The 27,710-nt window shown below is 38.2% G+C and overlaps 2 protein-coding genes across 2 annotated transcripts; both read right to left on the minus strand.

The window, feature by feature from the left end:
- Positions 1–244: 244 nt before the first annotated feature.
- Positions 245–6,754, minus strand: LOC105945763 (protein kinase C delta type). The gene is made up of 7 exons (XM_018096909.2): positions 6,660–6,754; positions 5,805–5,943; positions 4,998–5,189; positions 4,399–4,527; positions 3,601–3,744; positions 2,527–2,629; positions 245–2,162 (listed from the first exon to the last, which is right to left on the minus strand). The coding sequence occupies exons 2-5, from the start codon at positions 5,814–5,816 to the stop codon at positions 3,637–3,639; spliced, it is 441 nt and encodes a 146-aa protein (XP_017952398.2). The 5' UTR covers positions 5,817–5,943; positions 6,660–6,754; the 3' UTR covers positions 245–2,162; positions 2,527–2,629; positions 3,601–3,636.
- Positions 6,755–15,926: 9,172 nt separating this feature from the next.
- Positions 15,927–27,457, minus strand: pgpep1 (pyroglutamyl-peptidase I). Its single transcript, NM_001006751.1, has 5 exons — positions 26,978–27,457; positions 19,597–19,649; positions 18,913–19,029; positions 17,403–17,635; positions 15,927–16,677 (listed from the first exon to the last, which is right to left on the minus strand). Exons 1-5 carry the CDS (start codon positions 27,009–27,011, stop codon positions 16,488–16,490), a joined length of 627 nt encoding a protein of 208 aa, NP_001006752.1. The 5' UTR covers positions 27,012–27,457; the 3' UTR covers positions 15,927–16,487.
- Positions 27,458–27,710: the final 253 nt, after the last annotated feature.

The following is a 27,710-nucleotide window of genomic DNA, read 5'->3' on the forward strand; positions in this document are numbered from 1 at the left end:
CTGTGTTTTTATTTTTACGTACTATTTTTTAGGATGTAATCTGTTTAGGTTTAAAAATAAACTAGCCCTGCTATCACATTATTATGGGCCTACCTGAGTATTTGCTAAGATTCATTTTAGTTAAATAGGTAGAAATGACAAACTGATCAGAAAGATGAGTTCAAAGTAAAATTAAAGTCTTTTGACTTGTGATATCACCAGAGGGACGCCACTAGTGGGCTGTGATGGGCAAAAAATGACAGTCACAGTCCACTAGCTATGCCCACCCCTTTCCCTTCCCTCTAGTGATATCACAGATCATGGCAATGAAACACTGGGAATCAACCTAGAGTGATGAATTACTATTTGTATCAATTGCCACATGTTTAAGATGTTGAAAATGTTCTCATAGGGAATTATCTGGCAGGTTTTTTTATGTTTGATTTATTCTTATTTTCTGGACCAATGGTAGGGTGAGGGGCATCCTTACTTTCTTTTTAAATGTTATGGAAATGTATTTCTAATAATTTGAAAGGACCCTTTATATTGGTTGGAAATAAGGATTTTGGCTACATTAAGAAGAAGGGGGTAGGCATTTGGGATCTCTTCAGGCCAGTAAGAGGAGTAAAAAGAAATAAAAATCTTTTCACAAATATCCTGATGTGTTTCCTGCTGTGTGCACTTGTTCATAGAAACATTAGACTTTTTTGAGGACATTTTGATAATAAATTTCTCTTCGCTTACTGGCCTGAGCGGGTCCTTGTGAAAGCCTACCCCTGTTTTTATATATTTTGCCTTGTGGAAGGTATGGGGTATCACCACCAACACTGGGTGCATTATATTGTGAGCCTTATACAACTTCTATTTTTGTGCTTGGTTACTTTAAATGAACATATTAAATAACTTTAATAAATTAAAACAGATTTTTTAGTGTTTATTGAATTAATACAATTAAATTCAACCCTTAAATAATATAATATGCTTTTACCATTTGAAGGTTATTAATTATGTGTCTGGTTGGTAAAGTTAATAAGCTTCCTACTATTATCAAGGGCTTGTTTGCTGGTATAAATCCTATTTTAGCATCCTTAACATGCTGGTAACAGGGTAGTTCTAATATTGTTGAATGTAGGTTGAGGTGTCATCAGAAGAGTACCATTTTGGCTTGTGACTGGCCAAACATTAAGAATTAGCAAATCACGGGCCACCAGCTATGCCCGCCCCAACCCCCTCCGCTCTAATGACAGCAGAACATTAATAAACTGAAAGCAAAGTTAAAAAGTTGGTTGATAAAATTAATAAGCTTTTATTCTATTATTTTCAGGGGCTTGTTTTGCTATTATAAATCCTATTTTATCATCTTTAGGATGTTGGTAATACTGTAATTTTAATATTGTTAGATGTAGGTTGAGGTGTCAACAGAGGGGAACCATAATGGCCTGTGACTGGCCGAAGATTAGCCAGTCACAGGTCACCAGCTATGCCCGCCCCCAACCCTCCCCTCTGGTGACAGCACAAACCTGGTTGTTAAAGTTAATAAGCCTATTATAATAAAACTATTATTATCAGGGGCTTGTTTTGCTGTTATAAAAACTATTTTATCATCCTTAATTTGTTATTAACAAGGTTATTCTAATAGTGTTGATGTAGATTAAGGTGACAACAGAGGGTACCATGGTGGCTTGTGACTGTCTAAAGATTGAAGATTAACTAGTCACAGGCCACCATATAGGCCCACCCCAACCCTCCTCTCTGTTGGCAACACAGGCTATAAAAAACTGGGGAAGGGAAAGAGAGGAAAGGGAAAGAAAGGTAAAACAGTAACTGGTTAGCATTAACACGGGAAGGAGGGAAAGTTTTTTTTGTTTTTTTTTTCAAACTTAGAACAAAAACAACAAATAACCACCAGTAAGTACTTAGATGACAATATTCCAGATGATATATGTCTGGGCATAGGATCTTTTAGACATTGTACTTTTCCTGCATCTGTGCCATTGTGGTGGAAGTATATTTGTGGCATCAGATTTATGATGGAATTTAGCTCTGTGGCTACTAACAATATATAAATTGTAATTAAGAAAGTATGTCAAAAGCATATAAGTACTTTCTCTGGTGGTGATACTTACCTATCCCACAGTGCTACCAACCTGCACTTATTAGATCAGTTGGTATTTAGAACCTTCCTGTGAAAAAGAAAGGAGGTGAGATCAAGGCTTTTTAGGTTTGATAAGATAGAGCAGAACAGGTATATCAATCAGTAAACTACAGTTGTTGCCTGCAATGAGCTGACAGGTTGGTCAGGGTGGCCTGAATTAGGTTCATTTCCACTTATTAATTCTTTTGCCAGGGAGTATAGAATTTATGGCTCTGACACATAAGTAACAGTCTGCTAGTATTGTAGATTCAAAGTTTGACTCATGTTGTTTGACTTATCTTGACTGGCAACCAAAGTAGGAAGGCGAAGTAACAAGTTATAAAAGTCAGTGATAGAAAATGGCAATAAACAACATGTGCTTGTGTTGGTTGTTGAAGGAATGATACACTTACCTCATATCAAAGGATGGAGAAGTGGAGGAGTAAGCCAGGTGTTAGCGGATAGTATGGTGGAATGGCTGCACAGCTTTTGGATGGTCATTTGATGGGAATCAATCTGCAAAAAATATTCTGGTAAAGAACTGCTGCTAATACAGAGTTTTAGGGGTACATTTATGATTGCTCAAGTCTTCTGCCAAACTTTTTATTATTTAAGAAAGCCTGCTTGGGGAATAAAGGTATTTTTGCACGAGTTAACGGAAGGTCCCTTTGTGCTGTGAAAATGTACATAGGCAAGTTTGTCACAAGGTTTTTGCCGGTAACTTCCTTTGGTATATAAATACTATATATTAATAAGAAATTAAGAATGAAGAATGCAAGGCATAAAGAATGATTCACTTCCAGACTTACTTTTACCCACTCATAGTATGATAAGCGAGGGCCTTCCTCTGTTGCAGAGCCTCACTAAAGGTCAGAAAGAACACCCCAATTGTGTTCCAGATTGGCAGATTCTGTTAATGCCTTTAAGAGGGGCCTGGATGAGTTCTTGAACAAGCATAGTATCCAAGGCTATTGTGATACTAATATCTACAGTTAGTATTAGTGGTTGTATATATATAGTTTATGTATGTGAGTGTATAGATTGGTAAGTATAGGTTGTGTGTGCTGGGTTTACTTGGAAGGGTTGAACTTGATGGACTCTATGTAACTATGTAACTCAGGGGTGGGAGGCTGGGGAATTTGTATACCAATAGTAAATGCTTATTAGATGTCTATGGGTTTACATGGGTTTGGATGGTTAAAGGGGATATAAACCAAAAATAATAAAAAAATAAGGTTTTGTGCATTCTATAAATTTTGCTTGTGCTCTTCTACTGTCTGTTCTGTTTCCTACTACCATTATTGACCAATCAGAGTTCTTTATGCCCACCTTACCTCCTCTCCTGTGGTGATACCACCAAACATCAAAAAATCAGCACAGTCAATAGAGCTCAAAAGAACTGTGTTTAGCACAGGGATATTTTCTGAAATAGAATTTTAAAATTTCTTAACTCAACTATTCATTCTAGAAATAATATGTTAGCCTACCTCAAACCTCTACCTTGCTGGTGGGACAAAGATGAATTATTTGTCCAGCCAAGTTGGATCTATGTAGGCGAGGTCCTTTATCATGCAAGTCCCAGTGATGTTGTATTCTGGGAAGGGGATGTTGTTGAGCCCATCAATTGGTTTCTATAAGAAAGAATGAAACAACACAGTTATACAATAATTATTCACTTCAGCCTAGTAAGTACACCTAGTAAGTGAAGTAAGAGATGAACAATTGTTTTGTTTTATTGCCATTATTGCAAAGATAGATGAAATGATAAATTATGATGTCATTACAATATAAACTGCCTAAAAAACTAAATAGTATTTTTATTTTACATCAAAAGCTTTTTTCCTACCCTGCAACTGTCCCCAATATTTACCTCTCCTTCTAAAAAATTCTACTCTACAGCACCTCTCCCTATCAGTCATAAATGGTAAATAGGACACAGGGCAAGGAGTCATTTGTGAAATCTGAGACCATGTAATGATTTTCTTAAGGAGAAGTGGTGGGGGCAATGACAAGGGAGCGTGTACTAGGGGTAGGCAGGAGAGGTACCTACCTGGCGCCCAACATCGTAATGTTTGTGTTTTTTTAGTTAATTGTCTATGAAATGTCTCACACAACCACATTAAGTCTATTGCACACAGGATCAGAACAAGACTGAAATAATGTGCAGCAATAGGCAGAAACATTACTTATGAAATAGTTACTCTGAGTGTGGGATGATCAGTACTATGTTAGTTCTGGGGGAATGCTCAGTACCATCACATTGCTGGATTCAGTTTTGCACTTACAATTGTTGGTGTAAGAGGGGGTTCCAGTCGTTGTTTTTTTACATTCTTCCAATTGACTGAAGAAAAAAAAGGGTGGTCCTGGACATTGGCACACACTCCAAGGCGATGTTCGGCCTTCTTCTTCAAAAGCTAAAAAAATATAATGAATAATTGTTTTAAAAAATTGCAGTTATTTCGCTGTATACCATTCAGTAAAATATTTACACGAGAAAAAAAGAACAAAAACATTCATAGCTAAAGGCTTTGTTGGCTTTTTTGTCCGGGTTTTTACCTGGAAAGCTAGTTTTTTCAAGGCCTCTTTGTCCAGGTTTAAATCCTGGCAAATATGGCAACCCTAAACATAGCTGTGCAATCATAACAGACTATTTAACATATTAACTGTAGGTAATCAGGATATTTGAAGCCCAAATAAAGCCATAAGGGAGATGGACATTTGGATACTGAGGACATGGGACTCCCTATGATTTAAGCAACAGGATTACTGTAATGGCAGCAGCCATGTGTGGACTAGGATTCAAAATAAGTCCTTGCATTTATTTAAGTACTCTGAGGCCCAAGCAGCCCCAGTTCAGTTAGAATCTCAATGCCTTTTTACCAACCTGTTTTATGAAGTCGCACAATTCTGGCCTAACATGTTTAGGATAATATGGCTCCCTGCTCATGATGGTCTCTAGTTGTTCTTGAGTGGTTCCAGCTGGTGAAAAGGGCAGCTTGCCGGTGGCCATTTCATAAACGACAACACCGAATGACCACCAGTCTGCCGATGCGTCGTATGCAGTGTCCGCCAAAACCTTAAGAGAAAAGATAATTTATCAAATAGCAAAAACATTCTCAAAGAATTCTTTATATTATTCCTGCCTCATCTGTAACTGCTCAAATAATGGATTTCTAAAATTACCACCCAGTTTAAGCAAACCATATTAATGCTTCAATAAAACAGGTATAACAGGTAGGTTGGGAATGCCTGGGCCTTAAGCGAGCTATGCAAGCACTTTGGGTCAGATTTATTAGAGACTGAGTAGTTATTGTCTACTCACTACAGAAAGAACATATATATATATATATATATATATATATATATACATACAAGCAGTTTGTGTGTTTAGTGTGTAGATTGAGCTGCAGAGAGGTGGATGAGTAAGCAGTTTGGGTGGCAAGAGGCAGGGGGCTGAGTCAAGTATTATTTGCCTTTGGTACCGATACTATTTGGTCTAGTCTGTGGCCTGTGGATCACTTCTCCCTGTTGTTTCAAAATATTTAAATTAAATTAACATTACAAATGCCATTTTAGTAAAATGCATACTGTAGCTATGGGAATAATAAGAGCATAAATAAAGAGGAGTAATTATATTCAATAAAGCACAGTGCCATGACATGCCAGTATCCCTGTAAATGAAGTTTCATACCTCAGGGGCCATATATCCTGATGCTCCAGCTATACCATGATAGGCCTTTGAGCCTAACTGGTTAATACATGCTAGGCCAAAATCGGCGATCTTCACGTGGCCCTCTTCATTCAGCAAGATGTTTTCTGTATCAAGGTCTCTGTAAGGCATATATTAGTTATAATTCTGTTACTGTAACTATAATACGTCAGAGAAAATGACTGGGAAAGATAGGAGTCCATTCAGATGAGATGTAAAAGCAGAAGTTAAGGAAAGGGAAAGAGTTTGGGGAAATAGGGGTATGATATTGAGAAGTCGCATAGTAAAAAGAGGTTACAGGAATACACACAATAAAGTGAAATGAGGCTTCATGAACTAAGATAGTATTTATCTACCTTTCTGTGTCATCATGTTATCATGATCCGTTCAGATAGCATTAGCAAATAACACTTTGCCTGATCAAAGAATGCCAATAATTTCTATTTAATTTCAGTCAAACAGTTGTAGGTGTGTGATGAAATTAAGCGACGCATATGCTATCCCAATGGCGATTTACATACTTGCCGGTGGGATGGCATTGCGGGGAGATTAGTCGCCAGCAGTAACAAAGATTTATCGCAAGGCGACTTATCTCCCCATGTACCAATGCCCTAACCCTGAACCTTGTGCCTTATCTGGGGGAGTAATGGCCCCACCAAAATCTACCCTTATCTACCCATGTTACAAATCAAGTGCCAGGTTTTTATTCACAATGGGGTTTGTTGTTCCATCGTTTTTGCAAGATAGTAGCTAAAATAAGCAGGATAAGACATCTGAAGAGGGATGGGAAATAGGCCCAGAAACAGAGATAAAAAAAAGAGAGAGGAATGTTCTTACCGATGAACAACCCCATACTTTTGCAGATACTGTAATCCCAGGAATATTTCTGCTGAATAAAACCTGTAAAAGTAAATAAAATAGAAATCATAAGACACTTATCCTGTCTCTTTTGGTAAATTAGGGGGAACCTGGAGCTCCCACCACCTCCAAAGGTTGTCTCAAGGAACTTGTTACTCACCGCACTTCCAGGCTGGTAAAATATTCCTGACGCTCGATAAGCTGGTACAGCGTCCCGCCTTTGGCATACTCCATGACATATAATACGAGTGACTTGTTATAAAACAAAAGGTAAAGTATAGAATTAGGTCAAAACAGAGGAACAAAATTTATACAATTTCTTTTAATAATTAACACAGAAATATAACTACAGGTTCGGCAAAACCAGTAGCATAACTTGCATCTATGGGTCCCCTGCAATAGAAATTTGCACCCCCCCTGTATTTGCTCTTGCTCTATTGCTGCCCACCCCCCATCCCCTCTACATGTGCTCTGTACCAACAAAACCGGCAGGAAAGAAGAATATAAAATGTATAGTGTCCATCTACTGAGTAACTGTAAATATATTATGTGAAATACTTTTATTAGCAATGTAAACATTCTTGGGAAGAGGAAAATAAGCCCTCAGTAAACTCACTGTCCTGTACCTCAGTTTGGAAGGTTGCATATGCCCGTATAAGAAACGGACATATCCTTCCTAACCGCAGTATCGCAGCCTCCTTCCTGATGTCTTTGTGGCTCATCTCCTCTTCCTTCTCGATCATCTTCAAGGCAACGTGTTGCTTCTTGATGGCATAAGAAGCCAACATCACCTACAAAAGAAGCAAAAGGAAATCATTATTACTTGGTCCCTTGTAAGGACATGAGTGAATCTGATATTACTGATGTCTTAAATGGGACAATTCTTAGAAATGGTGCCTGATAGTATAAATCTTTTCAAAAGTGTATTGATGGAAACAATAAATGGAAGTAGAAATTGAAATATTCTGTATCCCCCCTTTATCCCATTATCATTGAGGGCAGATTTATCAAGTGTGAAATTAGAGCTCCCTACAGAAAAATTACTGTTTCTATTTATTCTTATGTGATCTCTAGAAGTGTATTCATTAATGGGTAAAGGTTAGAGTTTGCTATTTTATAAATACAATTCTAAATATACTATAGCAATGAATAGAACATATCGGGATTTTCTGGGAGTTAGCTCTGACTGCGCTGGCTCCTGATTACTCACCTTGCCAAAAGAGCCTTCACCGAGCTTTTTTATCAGCTGGTAATTGTTGATATCGAGGGCCGGCGGTGTTGTGGCCTCCACTCGATACCTCTTCTTTGCTCTTCCTTCTAGGGGAATAAAAAAATATTTAATTTAAAGTTCATTCCATAGATATACCTTATGGGGTATATTTGTAATGCTGTGTAAAGAGTGGAGTAAAACTTTACCAGAGATGTTGCTCATAGCAGCCAAACAGATGCTTTGCTTTAATTTTCTGCCCTGGGCAACATCACCGGTAGTGCTTCACTCCACTTTTTACTCAGCATGATAAATATACCCCTATATGTTCTAAGAAATATGCAGTCATTCAGCTCTACTGATTTATTTTAATTACACAAATTTTTTAGTGGAGTCTTTCAGACCTAGGTGCCCAAGGAGGGCATGTCAAGCTTTCTTGTGTATGGTTTGAGGGATCTGCATGAACAGAGCAGCTGGGATGAAAAAATTGTTGGCCATTGGTGACACTGGTGTTTGGATGCATTAAGGTCCAGGCTTTTGGCAATAAAATCTGCACTGGGACCCACAGGTTTCTTGCTATTTGCCTAAATAGGACACAATGAGTCTGTCTAATTTGTAAAACTAGAATTCTATTGGTCTCTGCCTTTTTGAATGGCTGGGACACTGATGAATGACTGGGACACTGATGGTTTTAACATTTGGGGGTTCTGAATTTGTGCATTAATGATTCTGCAATGTATATACGTTTGCACTAGGGTTGCCCCTCTCCTGCCTGGGACACGTCCAACAGGTGTTAAAATGCACCAGTGCTCACCATAATATCTCAAACAGACATGATCAAAAAATACCCCTTCACAACCCCACACATATATCTGCAAATGCAAATAATCCACTATACAACCCAGATTGTAAAACAATTAACGGAAAAGGACAAAGAACAGCCCAATAAACCAAATCTGGAAAGATAAAAACAAAAAGCAAAACACAGCGAATATATATCAAATCATTAGAACCCTAACCAACATAGACAACGAAAAACAACATGCAAATATCAAGATATGACAATAAAAATTCGACATAATTCCTACTTAACCCCAGAAAGGAGATATAAAATGGGCAACCTTCAATCAGATAAATGCCTCAAATGTCACCTCCCAAAAGCCAACCTAATACACAACCTATGGTCATGTCCCAAAATACATGACTTTTGGCATGAAATAGCCTCGTACTGGGCACAGATGAGGGGAAAACCCCTCCAAATAAAACAAAAATGGGCACTGTTAAGCACAACTAAATCATATACACTCTTAACCAGCGCTGCAGAATATGTTGGCGCTTTATAAATAAATGTTAATAATAACTAAACCTGAAAAACTACTGGCAGGGAGACTGTCGGCGGCGGCCCGGAAAACAATACTACATCAATGGCTAACCCCACACATCCCATCAATAACACTAGCAAAACAAAAATTGCACCATATTTTTTACATGGACTGACTAGAGGCAACAACAAGGAAAGAACAAATGACAGAAAAAAATTTCAACACATGGCTTACATCCATATCTTCCCTACCTCAGACAATTAGAAACCTCAGGGTTTACACATGCAGACAAACCACCTGGTATGACATAGAAATACTCAAAGAAAACCCACTTTTTGACCGAAGCATCCCAGTACCTGCAAAACCTATGAACCCAGTCCAGGATGAAAAAGTATGAGCTAAAAGTTCAAAAGTTTGCTAAAATGTTGACCTTAAATGTTACATCTTTCTTTCTGTCAAACTATTACTTACAAGACATGCATGTAACGACAACACATTGTTATAAAAAATTGTAATAGTACTGTATGATGACAAGAACTGTAACAGAATTGTTTGATGACATGAAAATAAAAACAAAGTTTTTAAAAAAAAAATGCACCAGTGCAGTTACCAATAGTAATTACCAATTATTTTTGATCATGTCTGTACCCATCCTGTGCCAGAGTGATAGATAATTAGTAATAGGTTTGCTGTCCTTACCAGTTGAGGTCTTCTCTGGACTTCTGCTTCTTCTTCTCTTCTTATCCATGTTTATATTTATCAAATTGTCTTCTTAGTCGCTTCTTCTTCAATAAAAATCTGTATTCCTGCAAAAAAAACTCGCTCTGACTCCAAAATCTCCAAATTATTCACAAAATCACCAAGGAAAGGCTCCTGGATCTCCTGCTCCTAACTGGCAAAAAAGTCAGTTAAATACTGGTCAGTGGTACGATCCAGAGAGCTTCGCTGAGAGTTTCATGCGCATCATCAACCAACTGTCACAGTCACAATGGGGAACTATTAGTGATACATCTGGCTAGGATATTAATATATTGCAAACTTTTCCTGGTACTTCTAGAGCAGGATTAAACTGCAGCATACAGTGGGCATTGTCCTGCTGGCATTAAGCAGCAGTGACACAGGTGCTAGAGCCTAGGAAGCCTGCTATGTTAGGGATACTCCTAGGGGAGCAAAATAGGAAAATAAATAATTACATACAGAGATGGAAATAACAGTTGATCTTTTAAAAGGAAAATGATGCCTTCCCAGGCATCGTATAGGGCATCTTAGCTGTGAATAGAGTTAAAAAAAAAAAAACCCTCATATTAAAAGTTAAGGGTGGCACAAAACAAGCCTTTACTCAAAAATAATTTTACAAAAAAGAAATTTATTTAAAAGGCATAAGCCACATGAGTGACAAAGTTGCTATTTAAAAAAGGATTTGGGCTATGATGAGACCAAAATCAAACTTTTTGGAAATTTTTTTATGCAATATGTGAGCCCAAACCTTAAAAAAACCTTCTCCTATTCAACACATTTTTAGATATTACACAAAATCTTCAGCTGATAACTGAATACCTGCATTACTTTTGACATCTTTCTCATGTAGTCTAGTGCAGTGTAGTGTGTATGAGTTTAGGTTACATCAGGGGTAGGGAACCTATAGCTCGGGAGCCAGATGGGGCTCTTTTGATGGCTGCATCTGGCTCGTTGCCAAATCTTTAATAAAAAAATAACGGGGGACGTGGCCTGCGCACGGCGTATAGAAGACGCGTTCTAAGCCTAAGGCGTAGAACGCGTCTTCTATCTGCCGAGCGCAGGCCACGCCCTCCTCCGCATCCGGCATACTTGGGACCCACCCTGCCTTGCCCCGCTGCATCCAAGGCCAAACATATTGTATGGCTCTCATGGAATTACATTTTAAAATATGTGGTGTTTATGGCTCTCTCAGCCAAAAAGGTTCCCGACCCCTGCCATAGACAGTGACTATTTAGTGGGCTGGTGGGGGTCTGTTCAGGCCTCTGTGTACTTATAAAAAATGGGACTTTTTTTCCATTTTTAATTCCTCAGAGCCTCAGCTTTCTAATTTTGTCTATATGACATTTTGGGATTTACCTTAGTGTTTCAGGCAAGGACAACAGTGTTTTATTTTAGTGGCAAAATGTCAAAACCAAAAATATAATTTACAATTTATATTTTATAGTTTCTAGTTTCAATACAAGTGTTTTTCCATATTGCCCTATTAGGCAATAAAGCTGTTTTTTTACCCCACCCCTTGGGCTACTTAAAAAATACTAAAGACAAAGTTCTTAAAATCACCCTATGTGCTACTTCTCTAAATAAGTTTAATGCACAGCTAATTCAGGCTTTGCACAAACAGCACATATCTAATGCAAACCTGAATTCTATATTTTATTGAATTATATGATCAGTACCTACCCAGGCAATGGTTCATGGGGCTATATAGAGTTTCAAGAAAATGGAAAAACGGAAAAGTTAAAGCAAAATATAACTCTCTGGAATTACTACTATTTTGTATGCAAATGATGAGGGCATCTGGTTAATATTTGTGCTTTAACCACTAAAAATATACAAACTGGGCCACATAAAATAGAGCTTTGAATGAGGGCCACTTTAATAAATGGCCAAAAGGGGCATTTGCCCAGGAGGCTAACAATTCTGGGGCCCGCTGTGTTTTCTCACACTCTGACCCTGCCTGTTGTCCCTTCTGCACAGCCCTCAGTGTCAGTGTCCCCTATGTGTGATAGCTTCTTTAGCAACTTTATCTGGCATATACATAAATGTTTGGACAATGATAAAGTTGATAACATTAATGTTATTTTAACTTTACAAATAATATTGGAGTTGAATATTATATGATCAATGTGGGCTAAGTTTGTAGACTGTCAGCTTTAACTTCCAAACTGTGGGAATGGCTTAGAAATTACAGCACTTTTTATATGTAGACCTCTTTTCAAGAAACCAAAAGTCATTGGACAATTGACTAACAATCGGTATAGCCAAGTGTGGGAAGTGTGATCTACAAGTGCAAATAAAGCAGGCCACCATTAGACCATTAGGGCTCTGGTACACGGGGAGATTAGTCGCCCGCGACAAATCTCCCTTGTTGCGGGAGACTAATCTCCCCGATATGATTAAGAATGATAAAGAACAATTAAAATGCAAGAACTGCCTGCAGATCCTTACAGAAGTCAGTCATTTTTGACTAGTTGCTCCACACTGGATTAGTGAATATAGGTCCTATCTGAACAAAATATAGATGAAAATACAAAAGATATCTATCAGACAGATCAGGATGAGGACTGCATTGGTTCGTTGATGTGAACCTCTCCCGATGGTCTCCACAGGGGCCAAATAATAGGCTCAGCCAGATTTAATACAGCATGTAGTTAACAAATTTGGCACGGTTGGCAAACATCATTACTGCATGTATTTTTAGATAAAGATGGCAAAATACTGCATTATAAAAAAAAAAAAAAAAAATACAGCGTTATTTACAAGAAGATGACAAACACTTTTTATTAAGTTGCAAAGACTTTATTTGTACATATTTGAGGTTAGATTTGCCATGATTAAATGCTGACAATGAAATAAAGTTTTCAAGATCAAAGCCCTTTTGCTTATGGTAAACAGTTTGATAATACAAGGCACTGCAGAACTGTGCTGAGACCAGATAAACAGCTGTATTGAGTTTTGCCTGGGTAATATCGAAGGTGAAAGAATTCACAATCTAACATATAAAACCTGAGATTTAAGTCCTTCACAGTGAGAAAAGGACAAGTGGCACATTTCCTTTGGCAGCAAAGGGCACTTACAGGAATTCTGGGTAATGTAATAAAACAACCAGGGCCACTTCTGCAGTGTGGCAGGTGAGCAGCCAGGGTGGAAAGTTGGCTGCTATAGAAACGCAAGGTAACCCTGGCATACCAGTGGACCTGCTGAAGAGCTGACCAATAAGTTCCATACTATAATATTTATATATATATATATTATATGGTACACCAGTCACACAAGTCAGGATACATGTAAACAGGTGTAAATGTCCCCAGTGGAAGATGAAATTTTCATACCATGAAATATTAAAGAATTACTAATGTCTTAAAAAATGATGGCTAGAAATATTATATTTTTCACAAGTTCTGCAACCCTACAACAGTAATGCCTTTAAAGTTGCCCACAGCTCTCTTCCTTTGATCAGGCCACACACAATAAGATCTGGTTGTTTGGCGAAGTCTCCAAACGAGCGGATCTTTCTCTACTGGCACACAAACAAAATTACCTAAAGCTGCCGATACACCTGCAGATTTAAGCTGATTCGGCTTCCTCAGACCAAGGGGCATATTTATCAAAGAGTAAAATAAGAGTTGACCAAAGTGAAAAGCCATCTCTCTCTGTTCATTTCTATGGAATTTTTAAAGACTGATTTATCAATAAGTCAAAGTAAGAATTCACCTTTGAAAAATCACATAGAAATGAATAGTGAGTGGTGGAATTTCACTCTGGCAAACTGGGCTAGCTCTGTGTCATTCTTTAAATAAATATGCCCCTATGTTGGTAGCTTATCTGCCTGTGTATGGGCTTTCCCAGATGGCCAATCCAATAGATATCTGGCCAAAAATTTTGCATTAACCTATGCACCAGCAATCAGTGCAACCCTTCTAGCTGGATATGTTAGGTATGTTACAGAATCATTGTCTGATATTTGCAAACTCTATTTTGGTCTTCTAGGTTGTCCTATGTGCCTTGAAGTGGCATGTGCAAAGGATCTTCAACAGACTAAAAGTGGCAAAGGAGCCAGCAGATCAGATCACACATGATTTGCTTGGTGCCAAATATGAGGGGATGACAAGTGAGCTGACCAGTATGTTTATAAACACTTGATTGCTCTAAACAAAAAGGGTAGAGACTGAACCGATAAAAAAAAAAAATCTAAGAATTTCATTAATTCTCATTCATGAACAAAAGTTGCATTTAGGCCCTTTTCTGCTTGAGGAATTCACTGAAGGTGTTGGCAGTGCATTTGCTTGAGTATACTATAGCTGTAGAGGTAGAGGTTAACACACATTACTTTCAATTAGTTATTCAACAAATTGACCAGAAAGCCCTGTATGTGCATATTAAATGCCCTTCCATCATTGAAATGCTTAGGGATCCTTCATTTTCTTTAGCACCCAAAATACAAGGATTGATTTGCCAAACATTGTCAACTTGTATTGCTGTGGGCATAAGCTAACATGGGATATTACCTTTTCTACATCATCACAACCCACACTCTGAGGAGTATGTTATATCTGCCTATGGATATGGTGTGGTTTAGAATAATGCTAATATCTTGTATGAGAAGGATCCCATTAATCAACCTCAGCACCAAATAAAAGACAGGAAATCAGACGCATGCAAAATCAGGCAGGATTCTGACTGGAGAAAGCTTACATTTTAAAGAGGATCTATCACAAAAATGAAAATTTAATACAAGCTTCATTTGACTGAGCTGTGTCTTTTAAAATAACCAGCTTTGGCAGAAAACCTGTCAATCAAAATCTGACCTAGAGAATGAAGAAAGACAGGTGGCTAAGAGGGGGATAGTGAAGAGTAACTTGATTATTTAAAAAACAGTACAGAATTTTTAATGGATTATATTTAGAAAGTTTCATGTTTCCATGAGACAAAGTTATATTACATTTTAATGTTAACGATAGTTCCCCTATAAATGAGGAAGGGATGGTGGATGCAGGGAAAGGAGAGGGGCAGTCAAGAAACAAAAATATAATATAATAATATATAATTTTAGAAAACAGGTACTACAAATTCCCCCATGACACATTAGTGCACATGATATCTTATAATATTCAAAGCAAAGATAAAAAAAAATAGCAAACTTTACTTTAGTCATATGTTATAACTGGCACAGAACAGACCTGGTTAAAATCAGCAGAGAAGGAAAGGATACAGGAACAGTACGCAATAGGGCGATATGCAGGGTATCCCACTGGCTATAAAACAAACCAGCTCTGAGAGAACAGTTGAGCAAAAAGCTCTATTTAGCAATATAAAACTATACTGGGAAATACAGTAACTGCAAATGTGCTCAGAACAGCACTCTGTGCAGTTTACTGTACAATTTTATTTTTGACTAAAAAAATCTAGACCTAGATTGGATCTACTTTGCTTGCCAGGAATCAATCAACCCCTTAACCAGGCCTTAATCAATCCAGAAACCAATCAACCCCAGAGATTTACACTACAGGTTAGAAATGCAAGAGTTAAAGCGTGTTGATGTTAAGGGAGGAGGGTGGGTTTCAATGTCTAGTTTTAAAAAAAAAAAAAAATAGCATATTTTATATATTAAGAAATCACATAGAATGACCTTCCTAAGGGGAAAAACGTTTATGTCTTTATGCGACTGAAACTGGATTTTCAATAAAAACACTTTTGTTTTGATTTGATGCGTTGTTTGATAGATAGATGATAGATAGACAGATAGATAAATAGATAAGAGGGATAAAGCAAAGAAAGCAATGGAAACCTTTTCAGCATGCCTGTTGTGGTAGTGTTAGGCAAGCACTGGAAACAGTGGAATAAAAAAAACAAACAATCTATGCCCCACTATTCTGGCACTCACTTATGGCACTGCAGCGAAAAAAAATGCAGCACTAGTTGTAGCTCTAAGCTGCCTTCACATAGAACCCTGTATTGCACAAAATCAAAAATGAATAAAAATAAACCCTCCTTCTGATCTCGGTCAAGGTTGTCATTTTTGGCCAAATAAGTGGTTGACATTTGGTTAAACCTGGCATGTTATCACTGAGCAAATAACTTAGCAAAAAAAGTAAAACCCCATATAATGCCTAAATATTTAATTCAAAGCTAGCTATCTATTGACTAGGTAAAAATTTAAGTGGGAAATGTATATTTTAGCAAAATAAATTAATCTTAGTACATCCCTATGTAGAACCATACAAACTAAGCCAGTAGCTTTCAAACCTTTGTTACACCACAAATATGCACTAGTTGAAAATACAGCCATTAACTACTTGTTGCGTCAAGAGGAATAGCACCTAAATTTCTGTCTGACAAAAAAACAAAAGAAATAAACTCAAATGGCAAATACAAATCAACTAATTATTTTACATTTGACATGGTTTGTGGAAATTAGTGGCTATGATTATTTTTCCTGTTAGGAGAACAAAGGTTTTCCTTTGGATAGAGTGCACTTGAAAATCTGCAGTATAGTCAGTCAGTTGTATTTTAGCAAGGTTATCATCCTGTTGGTCAGTTCTAACTGTGGCCACAGTTAAGATGGTCTTCAGATTGCTCTAGCATGTCAAGTATCACCTTGATGATGGTTTGAATAGCCTGGCCCAGCTGTATTGCCGTGTAAGGTTTCCCTAGAGGGGGTACATGGATGAATACTGATCTGCCATGGCTCTGGTATAAGGAGGTGTAGTAAGTAAAATCACAGAGGTACCTAAAAGAAGAAGAGAGGAAATAAAATATAGTACAAATTCTATAGTTACCAGTTATATAAAGCAGACATCTATCCCCAATACCCAATAAACCAAAAAGAAAATTGATAATTAATACAAGACCAAAAAAAGAAAGCAAAGATATTAATATATGGCTAAATTTAGAGACATGAGGTGCTGCAATGACTGGAAGCTATGGGCTGGAAGTTGCATGTTAAAATGAATCTGGCAAACTTAGTTTCTGTTTACAGAGAAATTTATTTTATTCTTAATGTTACCCCTTCCTTCCACCTATAGCCCAAAAGGTGGTTCCCAGCTTGGTGGGTGGGCAGCAAAACATTTAAAATTGACCTGAATGGCTCACTGATTCATTTTCAATGTTAATTGCCTGAACACAAGGTACACTGACAGGGTTTAGGTTATTACTATTGCAAGTCAGCCCAGGGGCAATTTTAAGCAATTTGAATTCAGTCAAATATGAAAATTGTGTCAGGAGAAAAACACTGGGAATCAATCCTATGTGTCATTGCCCTTAATCAGAACACATCCTGCAGTATATACAACACATACAACATTTCTATGGCTGGATTATGCTAAAATGGATTAGGCATCAGAGAATGCTGCATCTTTGCATAATTTAGCATTTTATTATGTCAATACAGTGCAATTTTCATAGAAGTCAAAGAATAACTTGCAATACAACATATCTTTATCTCAGGAAACATACCTGCCAGCATCAGTAGACACAGTAAACTGAACATCCAGACAAGCTTCAGCAGCTCTCTTGCAGACTGTATCTATATCAATAACAGAGTGTAAGCATTCTGGCCCTCCTTCCACACAGCACTGCGTGCCAGGGCAGAATTCACAATTATCAAGGCCCTGGTAGCCTGTGTTGTGACCACATTTCTCTAGCGTTACAGCTGTAGCCATGCCAGACACTCCTACATGAACAATCACCTGCAGAGCAAAAGAACAGGTGCCAAGGGCTTTTATTATTGCACACACCAACATTCTGCCTTACTTACCAAGTACGTGCTAAATTGACATTTAGTTTGAAGACACTGTACTCTGAGGAGAGGTGGGGGAAATGGGTGTGGATAACTGTTTTCTAGTACAAATCACTGCAAGTAAATTTTAGAAAATTAATTGTTATATCTAAAATGATTGCCAATTATCAGTACCAGCTACACAAGGACAGCTGTATAATAAAAGTCCTTTTCAAGTTAAACATAAACACAAATTCCTTTTTTTTTTTTATAACACACCCATACCCATTATAAATGCATAGAGGCGGGGCAGACAATAACTTTAGCTTTCCATTCACCACTACACACCACCGTTCACATTAATCAAAACAGTTGGGGGTCCAACCTCACTTATGCAAACTTCTTATAGGATTTACAAAATATTTGCAGCAGCTGTGAGTCGGTTGGTATGTATAGGATTTATTATTTGGAATTATATATAAAAAAAAAAAAAACTTAATTAAAGTTCTACCTCCTTGATATTTAGCTTTAATTTTATCTCAACTGTCAAATTACCACAGGTACTCACTTAAATGCATTATTGCAATAACTCATAATAAACAATATACCTTTAAGTAATTTGATGGGAAAATAAAATTGATCCAAAACTTAAAAATGTATTAAAAAGCACATTAAGGGCAATGACACGCTGGGCAATTAGACACCCCCTGATAGATCTCCTCTACTGTGAGTGACTAATCTCCTGCATTTTTTACCCTCCGGCAATAATGTGAATCGCTGGTGGAGAAACACACATCGCTTGGGCTTTCTCAAGTAGCCCAAAGTTTCCTATTGGGGAAACATATGCAGGAGATTAGTTACCCGCAGAAAAGGAGATCTATGCACGGGGCAATTAATTACCTAGTGTGTCACTGCCCTAATTATTACACGAATATCAAGATAAGGCATATTCACTGCCAATACTTGCGCATGGGAACAAGTAATAATAATAACAGGTAGTTAAATCCATGGTAGCTAGAGGTCATAGATTACTGTATGACCGGCTGAAATTTTAAACTGGAGAGCTATTGAATAAAATGCTAAATAATTCTAAAACAACAAAACATAAACAATTAAGACCAAATAAAAATTGTTTCAGATTATCCCCCATCTACATTACAATAAAAGTTAATTTGAATGTAAACTACCCCCTTAATCACACTAAAGCCATCTTTTTTTTATTCGTACAATGTGTTCCAATATTTTTACCTTTGGTTTGTGTTTTTTCCGCAGTGCAGGGATCAGTCTTTGAACAGTTTGGTATTCAACTGGAATTTCATAAATATGTAAATCTACTTCTTTTCCCAAGCCCAACTTTCCCAATTCCTAGAAGACAAATTTATTATGAGGAACAAAATACTGGAATATACTTAGACCTAAAACACATTACAGTAACAGATCTAATCAGAGTGAAAACATACACATGCATTTTTGGACCAAAAACACCTGTCATCAGTGGGGATAAGCTGTTTCTATTCATTAAAATGACGCAGGGCATGGAGAGGTATCTACAGTTACTCCACTGGTTCAACGCTCACTTCAACACATTCAGGCCATACCTACACTCACCATGCTCCTATTCAATTCAGACTACAATCTAGTGGCCCTAAAACTATACAGGATAGCTAGACACAGTGCCAAACTGAAATGGTGGAGGGAACAGATGTAAATGTTTGCAAAAGCATTGCAGAAGATAAGTGAAACTGAATGTTGATAGCAAAAATAAAAAGCTTCTCTGAAAATTGATTTATAGAATTAAATTTAAAACAAATAAAGGGAAGCAGTGTGTTCATTTAGAAGAGAGCTATCCCTTTATAGAAGAACTAGTAAGGTTTTTAGGCATTTATTAATTTGGACAAAAACATAGGCCCAGAGCAGAGGGTAGATATTTACCTGAACTGCAACCCAACTTGCATTCACAGTGTGTTCTCCAAAAGGGCCAAATCCTGCATTGAAAAAAAAAAAAACCTGTGAATATTGTGTTCATAGTAAAACCATGCACTTTTTTGCACATTCTGCTGTACAGATTAATAATAGGTGTTAAAACCAAAGTCAATGATTCAACAATTTTTTTATCTGCCCCTTAAATATAATTTCACGCAATACAACATTTAGTGCATAGTCTATCAGTGTGTTTATAAATAAATAAGTAGTGTCCATTCATGACAAGAGCAGTTTAATCTGTGATCTAATTATTTTCACATCAACACACACATTATTCTTGAATAAGAAGAGGTGGCATCATAAAATAATTTAGTTAGGACAAAGAACAAATTTTAATCTACTCTCACAGATCTGCTTTGCTTTCATACTCCTTGAAAGGCTAATGTAACATACTATATAATTTTTACCACAGTCAAGATAACTTTCTAAGCATGCCTGGCAACATTGTTGCATCTAAAACTCTAACCATAGCAGTGTCAAAAGAAAATGAAGCTTAATAATATTACTGTACATTTTTCAGCCACATCTCACATATGTTTCTAAATCTTAAAAAAGTCTCTGTTAATCTCAAAAGAAAACTGCACAGCAGGGCCAGAACTAGGGGTAGGCAGAAGTGGCACCTGTCTAGGGCCCAATGATGGGGGGCACCAGGTAGGTACATCTCCTTGCCCCCCCTCCCCCCCCACACACACAAGTAGAGAACTCAGACTCAGTTAATCTGAATTCCTGATACTACCTAGCCAGGTAAGAAGCATATCCTAAAATGCTGTCAAGATATTTGCATGGTACTGGCCTTTCAGCGTTAGGCTTTTGAAGCACAGCCAAGTGTTTGGCATTCAGCATGCCTAAAGTAGAGATGGTAAAGGATTAACTCAAGAGATGGATGATGAATTTGACATGAGTGTGGAGAAAGAATAATTACTTACATGATAGTCATTAGTAAATGCTTTATCCACTAGTTGCCAGTAAAAATATTGGTCCATGTGGTAGTCTGGCACACACGCACCTCCCGAATTGTTGGAGTTTATGTGCATGTGTAACTATGAATTCTGGCTTTGCAAAACTAATACAGATAATATCACAATGTGCCTACAGGATCACTGTGCATTTAGTAAGAATTATGCATGCAGCAACACTGCAGAATATGTACATGCAATATGCGCCCATAATTTGCATGTATATATACCTCTGTATGGTTGGGTATTATATGCATTTGTTTGCATATTTACTTGAGACTGTACTTGCAGGATTACTTGCTCATATGTAAACACATTACTTATTACTGGGAGCCATGTTCCTGTGGACATTATATACAAATGGAGATGCAGCTCCAGAATTACTGGAGTGCGTGTGCAGTAAATATTGGACACACTGCAATGCTTGTTCCAGTATCTCTTCAACTGTACGGCCTGTACCGCAGCTCTTAGCGAGAAAGTACATTTAGTGAACTTTGCACTGACTGGAAAACAAACAACAGATGGAAAACTAAAATTCTTGCCCGAGTTTGAACTCTTTTCTCTGTAGAGACAGGGCATGTTCTTCCTGTTTTTGGATTGTAGTCTTTAATATGGATATAATATTCATTTCTGTAATATGACAAAAATGCAAGTTGCTCTTATTAACATATTACTATTAAATAATGATCTCTAAGGGGCAGATTTATCAAAACACAAGTTCGAATCCTGAATAGGATAAATTCGGATTGGAAAAGAAAATTTCTGAAGATCGCAAATATCCCGAAAATGCTTATGAAAAAATTGATCGTATTGGCGATCCGAAAGTCACGAAATTGTCATACCGAACGATTGTAAACAGCGGCAAAACCGATCTGATTTTTTGCGCGTAAAAATACGAAAAAGTTGCGCAAGCGTCGAAAAAGTCGCGGAAAATACGATTGGACCGATCGAACGAATGTTCGGAACGTTCGTGGATAAGTAAATGTGCCCCTAAATGTTTTTACAAATCCCATTTCTTAATATGACAGTAACACTAAAAAATGAAAGTGTATCAAAGTACTTAATATATTTTGTACTATTGGTAATAGTTGTGATGGGTGATGTTGTGTAAGGTAAATTAAGATAAAGTGATTTCATTTATATTTGTATGCACACAATATACAAAAATGTATTTATGCAGTGTGTCCAAAGTGACTTTTTATACAATAAAAGAGACAAACCCCCTTTTTCAAACTTACAGTGGAATGGTCATTGCAATGGAGAAAAATAACTGTAATAGATCTAATAAATCTACTTTAAACATGGTGTTTATTAGTTTTGTTTTATAGGTTAAGATATTACACTTACAATATTAGAACAGTTACAAAGCTGTAACGTCTGGAATCTAAAACCTCACTTTATGACTTTGCTCTGCAAAGAAAACCTCTGCCACTGGATTTTCCACAGATTAACAGTGGAGAAAATTGCATCTTATTGTAAAACTGCCAGGAGAATGCAACTTTACATTACAGGGTGCTCCTAGTGAGCGGGCCAGGGGTGATTAAGCCCATCCCCCACGACACCTTAAAACAGGCTTTACAATGCCATCCCCTTCTTCAACCCCCCGTTTAAAATAAAACTTACAGGGCATTGCTGCCCAAGGCAAGTTTCTAAACTTGCTTCATGGCAGAAGCACCCCTGGGGATAAAAAGTGGATTAAGGTCTGGCACTGATTAAACTAAAAATATACAACATTACTCCTGCTTTATGCTGATTTTTACACTCTTTAAAAATGGTTATAAATCTCTAAAGGTAAATTCCTGGTATTTTACCACTGTATAGAATCTATCAATGTTACTTCGGCAAAGCAGAAAATCAATCTTGATCTACTTAGTGCCTAGTCAGCAATGATAGCCATGGCTGTAACACGGCCAAGCTTTACGACTACTAACCCCTGCTGAGCAGCTTTACACTAGACATTTTTAGGTATGGCAAAGCAGTGGCCCCTTTTAGGGCTCTGGCACACGGGGGAGATTAGTCGCCCGCGATAAAACTCCCTGTTCGGGGGCGACTAATCTCCCCGAGTTGCCTACCCCTGCCATCCCACCGGCGAACATGTAAGTCGCCGGCGGGATGGCAGACGCGGCGGGGCGATTTGCGCGAAATCGCGCCGCCGCGTCTTCCATCCCGCCGGCGACTTACATGTTCGCCGGTGGGATGGCAGGGGTAGGCAACTCGGGGAGATTAGTCGCCCGCGAACAGGGAGTTAATCGCGGGCGACTAATCTCCCCCGTGTGCCAGAGCCCTTAGCAGAATGGGAGATAAGGTTTGGAGATTGTGCAAGGACCAAACTGTGTAGAATTTGTTTTATCTCTTCTTTAATGACAATGTACCTAAATCATGTTTAAAATATAGGATCCCTTTAGATCTGATTTTTGAACCCTCTGAATTTTACCATGCAACTAAAAGAATGCTAGCATAAGCCCATGCCCTGCCCATTTGCCACCCCTTCACTTACAAGTGCATGCTGCACTCATTTGCATTCAATGTATTATCTGGCGTATAAAAAGGAAGCACTTTGTATTGTTTAAGAAAATATGCCCTTATTCCTCTTACATTTTATCCATTTGTATAGCATGATTTGAATGTGGATTAGTACAAACCGGATTCCAAAAAAGTTGGGACACTAAACAAATTGTGAATAAAAACTGAACGCAATGATGTGGAGGTGCCAACTTCTAATATTTTATTCAGAATAGAACATAAATCATGGAACAAAAGTTTAAACTGAGAAAATGTACCATTTTAAGGGAAAAATATGTTGATTCAGAATTTCATGGTCAACAAATCCCAAAAAAGTTGGGACAAGGCCATTTTCACCACTGTGTGGCATCTCCCCTTCTTCTTACAACACTCAACAGACGTCTGGGGACCGAGGGGACCAGTTTTTCAAGTTTAGGAATAGGAATGCTCTCCCATTCCTGTCGAATACAGGCCTCTAACTGTTCAATCGTCTTGGGCCTTCTTTGTCGCACCTTCCTCTTTATGATGCGCCAAATGTTCTCTATAGGTGAAAGATCTGGACTGCAGACTGGCCATTTCAGTACCCGGATCCTTCTCCTACGCAGCCATGATGTTGTGATTGATGCAGAATGTGGTCTGTATTATCTTGTTGAAAAATGCAGGGTCTTCCCTGAAAGAGATGACGTCTGGATGGGAGCATATGTTGTTCTAGAACCTGAATATATTTTTCTGCATTGATGCTGCCTTTCCAGACATGCAAGCTGCCCATGCCACACGCACTCATGCAACCCCATACCATCAGAGATGCAGGCTTCTGAACTGAGCGTTGATAACAACTTGGGTTGTCCTTGTCCTCTTTGGTCTGGATGACATGGCGTCCCAGATTTCCAAAAAGAACTTCGAATCGTGACTCGTCTGACCACAGAACAGTCTTCCATTTTGCTACACTCCATTTTAAATGATCCCTGGCCCAGTGAAAACGCCTGAGCTTGTGGATCTTGCTTAGAAATGGCTTCTTCTTTGCACTGTAGCGTTTCAGCTGGCAAAAGCAGATGGCACGGTGGATTGTGTTCACTGACAATGGTTTCTGGAAGTATTCCTGAGCCCATTCTGTGATATCCTTTACAGTAGCATTCCTGTTTGCGGTGCAGTGTCGTTTAAGGGCCCGGAGATCACGGGCATCCAGTATGGTTTTACGGCCTTGACCCTTACGCACAGAGATTGTTCCAGATTCTCTGAATCTTCGGATGATGTTATGCACAGTTGATGATGATAGATGCAAAATCTTTGCAATTTTTCGCTGGGTAACACCTTTCTGATATTGCTCCACTATCTTTCTGCGCAACATTGTGGGAATTGGTGATCCTCTACCCAACTTGGCTTCTGAGAGACACTGCCACTCTGAGAAGCTCTTTTTATACCCAATCATGTTGCCAATTGACCTAATTAGTGTTATTTGGTCTTCCAGCTCTTCGTTATGCTCAAATTTACTTTTTCCAGCCTCTTATTGCTACTTGTCCCAACTTTTTTGGGATTTGTTGACACCATGAAATTCTGAATCAACATATTTTTCCCTTAAAATGGTACATTTTCTCGGTTTAAACTTTTGTTCAGTGATTTATGTTCTATTCTGAATAAAATATTAGAAGTTGGCACCTCCACATCATTGCGTTCAGTTTTTATTCACAATTTGTTTAGTGTCCCAACTTTTTTGGAATCCGGTTTGTAATTCTTTTCCACCTTTTGTTTTCTTATTCACCTATGAAGGTTTTAATGGTTTAGTCTGCTATTTTAGTCTTGGCTAAACTGCCACAGCTCTCCTTATCACCAACCTCACTGCAGTATTCTAAACCCACTTCAAGATGGCAACAAGTCATGGGTCATGATGCCTTTGGAGCATTTCACAGTATTGGAGAACTACTTTGCTAAAGTTTTGCAAAGTAAAGTTTATTTTAACTACATTTTTTATCAATAAAAATACAAAATCAAATGCACAGATATATTTCCAACATGGATATATGCTAATGCCACCAAGCATATTTTAGTGCAGGTATATGATCTGTTATCTTGAAACCTGTTATTTAGTAAGCCCATTTTAAGCAAATCATTTTTAATAATTATTAATAATAATGCCTCCATATTGGAGGCAAAACAGTCCTATTAGGTTTATTTAATGTTTAACTGATTTTTAGCACACTTAAGGTGGCCATACACGCACCGATATTATCGTACGAAACCTCGTTTCGTACGATAATCGGTGCGTGTATGGCATGTCAGCGAGCCGACCGATATCGCAGGAAGCTGCTGATATCGGTCGACTCGCCGATCGGCCAGGTTAGAAAATTTTGATCGGGCGCCATAGAAGGCGCCTGACCAAAATTCTCCCTTCAGAGCTGAATCGGCAGAAGGAGGTAGAAATCCTATTGTTTCTACCTCCTTACCTGCCGATTCAGCCCTGAATGGTGTGTGGCGGATCTTACGATGTTTCGTGCAACCGACGGTCGTACGAAACATCGTGAGATCGCCACGTGTATGGCCAGCTTTAAGGTATGATGATCAGAATTATGGAAAGATCCCTTATCTAGGAAACCCCAGGTCCCAAGCATTGTGGATAATAAATCCTATGCCTGTACTTAGCTTAGTTTCAACCCTCATGCTACAGCATCTGGCCCTAACATATAAATATCTTTTCTGTTGTAAAACTTCTCAGTAATTGTAGATGTGGTAGTGCAGCATGGTGGCTCAGTGGGCAGCCCCTCTGCCTTTCAGCTGGCTAGGGCACTATCTGCAAGGTGTTTATAAGTTATCACCAGGTTATGTCCAGATTTCTTCCGGTTTCCTTCCACACTCCAAAAACTTACAAGCAGGTTTATTGGTTCCTTATAAAATGATGTGTGTGACAGGGACTTTAGTCTGTGAGCACCACTGCAGCAAAGAACATGTACATTCTCTGCACAGCGCTGCATACATGTGTTGGTGCTATATAAATACAAACACATAATAAATCAACAAGGAATACAAAATTAAGTAGATTCAGCTTTGTGGCAGCAATGTGTAACATATAAATGATTTTGCCACAGTCAATACTTTGGAGTAGTTAGACTCTAAGGGGCACAGTTACTAACCCACGAACGGGCCGAATGCGTCCGATTGCGTTTTTTTTGTAATGATCGGTATTTTGCAATTTTTCGGAAAATTATCGCGACTTTTTCGTTACTAATATGATTTGTGCGAAAAAACGCGAGTTTTTCGTAGCCATTCCGAAAGTTGCGCAAAATCTGGCGATTTTTCGTAGCGTTAAAACTTGCGCAAAAAGTTGCGATTTTTCCGTAGCGTTAAAACTTGCGCGAAACGTCGGACCTTTTAAATTTTAACGCTACGAAAAAGGCGCAACTTTTCGCGCAAGTTTTAACACTACGAAAAAATCGCCAGATTTTGCGCAACTTTCGGAATGGCTACGACAAACTCGCGTTTTTTCGCGCAAATCGTATTGTAACGAAAAAGTCGCGACAATTTCCGAAAAGTCGTAAAGACGCCGAAAAAATCGCAAAAAATACGAAAAAGTCGCAAAATGTTTGTTTTCAAATCGGAATTTTTCCAATTTGGTTCAGATTCGTGTCTTAGTAAATGTGCCCCTAAGACAACAGCCCTTTTGTTATGCACTGACTGTATAAGTATACATGTAAGCAATAAAGATGTTTTATAGGAGTATGTAAAGATACCGCATCAGTAATCAACTATAATTATGTATTACAAAATCTAGACAGACAGTTCTTTCATACAGAAGAATTTACCACCCACGACACGTGAAAAGACAAGTGACAACAGAACTTGCTTAAAATGCCCAGCAATGGCTGCCTTCCGTCACTTACCAGTCACCACCACAGCTATCTTTTGCTCCTCCATCTCGTTACGACCAGTCTCCCCCACCCCCTTTAAAAGACCAGAACCAAAAACAAACGTGCCCACTCCTGTCACTTGCTCAGCTCCAACTAATAACTACACCTACGAGTCATGTGATGTTAAGCCATCTGGTTGCGTTCCAAGCCTCATTTTCATTTCTTTCCGTGGGAAGTAAGTTTTAACTAATATTTAATAAAACTGGCAGGTTTTTATTTATTTAGCTACATTGCAGGTAAAAGCGGACGCAAGAACTATCGTCTTCAGAGCAACCAGAAAAGATTTCAGAGAGTGAACACCCTCTGACCGCTGTTATTAAAAGCGAATGCACACTTAATTGGCTATGCCCGAAATTTCATTTTTAATGAATAAAAATGCCATGTACAACTGCGTACTCCCCAACCCATCCCAACGTTCTCCGCTCGCTTCCTTCGGAGTATTCTAAAATCTACACAGTACCAATAAGCCCTACATGCAATTGCCAAGGACTATACAACTCTATTATCCGACAGCACTTCCTGTGCCCTTGTCCTGACATGCACCGGAACTTATTAGCAAGTTCTGTCACATGGGGAATATAGATGAGTGCGCATGCGCTAGTGGTACTATGTTCATTTGCATACATTTTTAGCCAATCGGATAAGTTCTATGCAAACGAACGAGGAAGCGGACACATGCGTAGTAGCGCTTAGCGGCTTTGCCCTC

The sequence above is a fragment of the Xenopus tropicalis genome, chromosome 1 (genome assembly GCF_000004195.4).
Source record: "Xenopus tropicalis strain Nigerian chromosome 1, UCB_Xtro_10.0, whole genome shotgun sequence".
In the NCBI taxonomy this organism is placed as follows: domain Eukaryota; kingdom Metazoa; phylum Chordata; class Amphibia; order Anura; family Pipidae; genus Xenopus; species Xenopus tropicalis.

What these genes read in the sequence shown, in the direction of transcription:
- LOC105945763 (XM_018096909.2), bottom strand. An exon ending in TGTGCGACTTCATAAAACAG is followed by an intron (nt 4,528 to 4,997) that starts GTTGGTAAAAAG and finishes ATATTTTTTTAG; the next exon opens with CTTTTGAAGAAGAAGGCCGA. An exon ending in CCCCTCTTACACCAACAATT is followed by an intron (nt 3,745 to 4,398) that starts GTAAGTGCAAAA and finishes TCTTTCTTATAG; the next exon opens with AAACCAATTGATGGGCTCAA.
- pgpep1 (NM_001006751.1), bottom strand. Translation starts at nt 27,011, where the DNA reads ATGGAGGAGCAAAAGATAGCTGTGGTGGTGACTG. An exon ending in CAAGTTGGGTTGCAGTTCAG is followed by an intron (nt 19,030 to 19,596) that starts GTAAATATCTAC and finishes TTTGTCTTCTAG; the next exon opens with GAATTGGGAAAGTTGGGCTT. An exon ending in GTGTCTACTGATGCTGGCAG is followed by an intron (nt 16,678 to 17,402) that starts GTATGTTTCCTG and finishes TTCTTCTTTTAG; the next exon opens with GTACCTCTGTGATTTTACTT.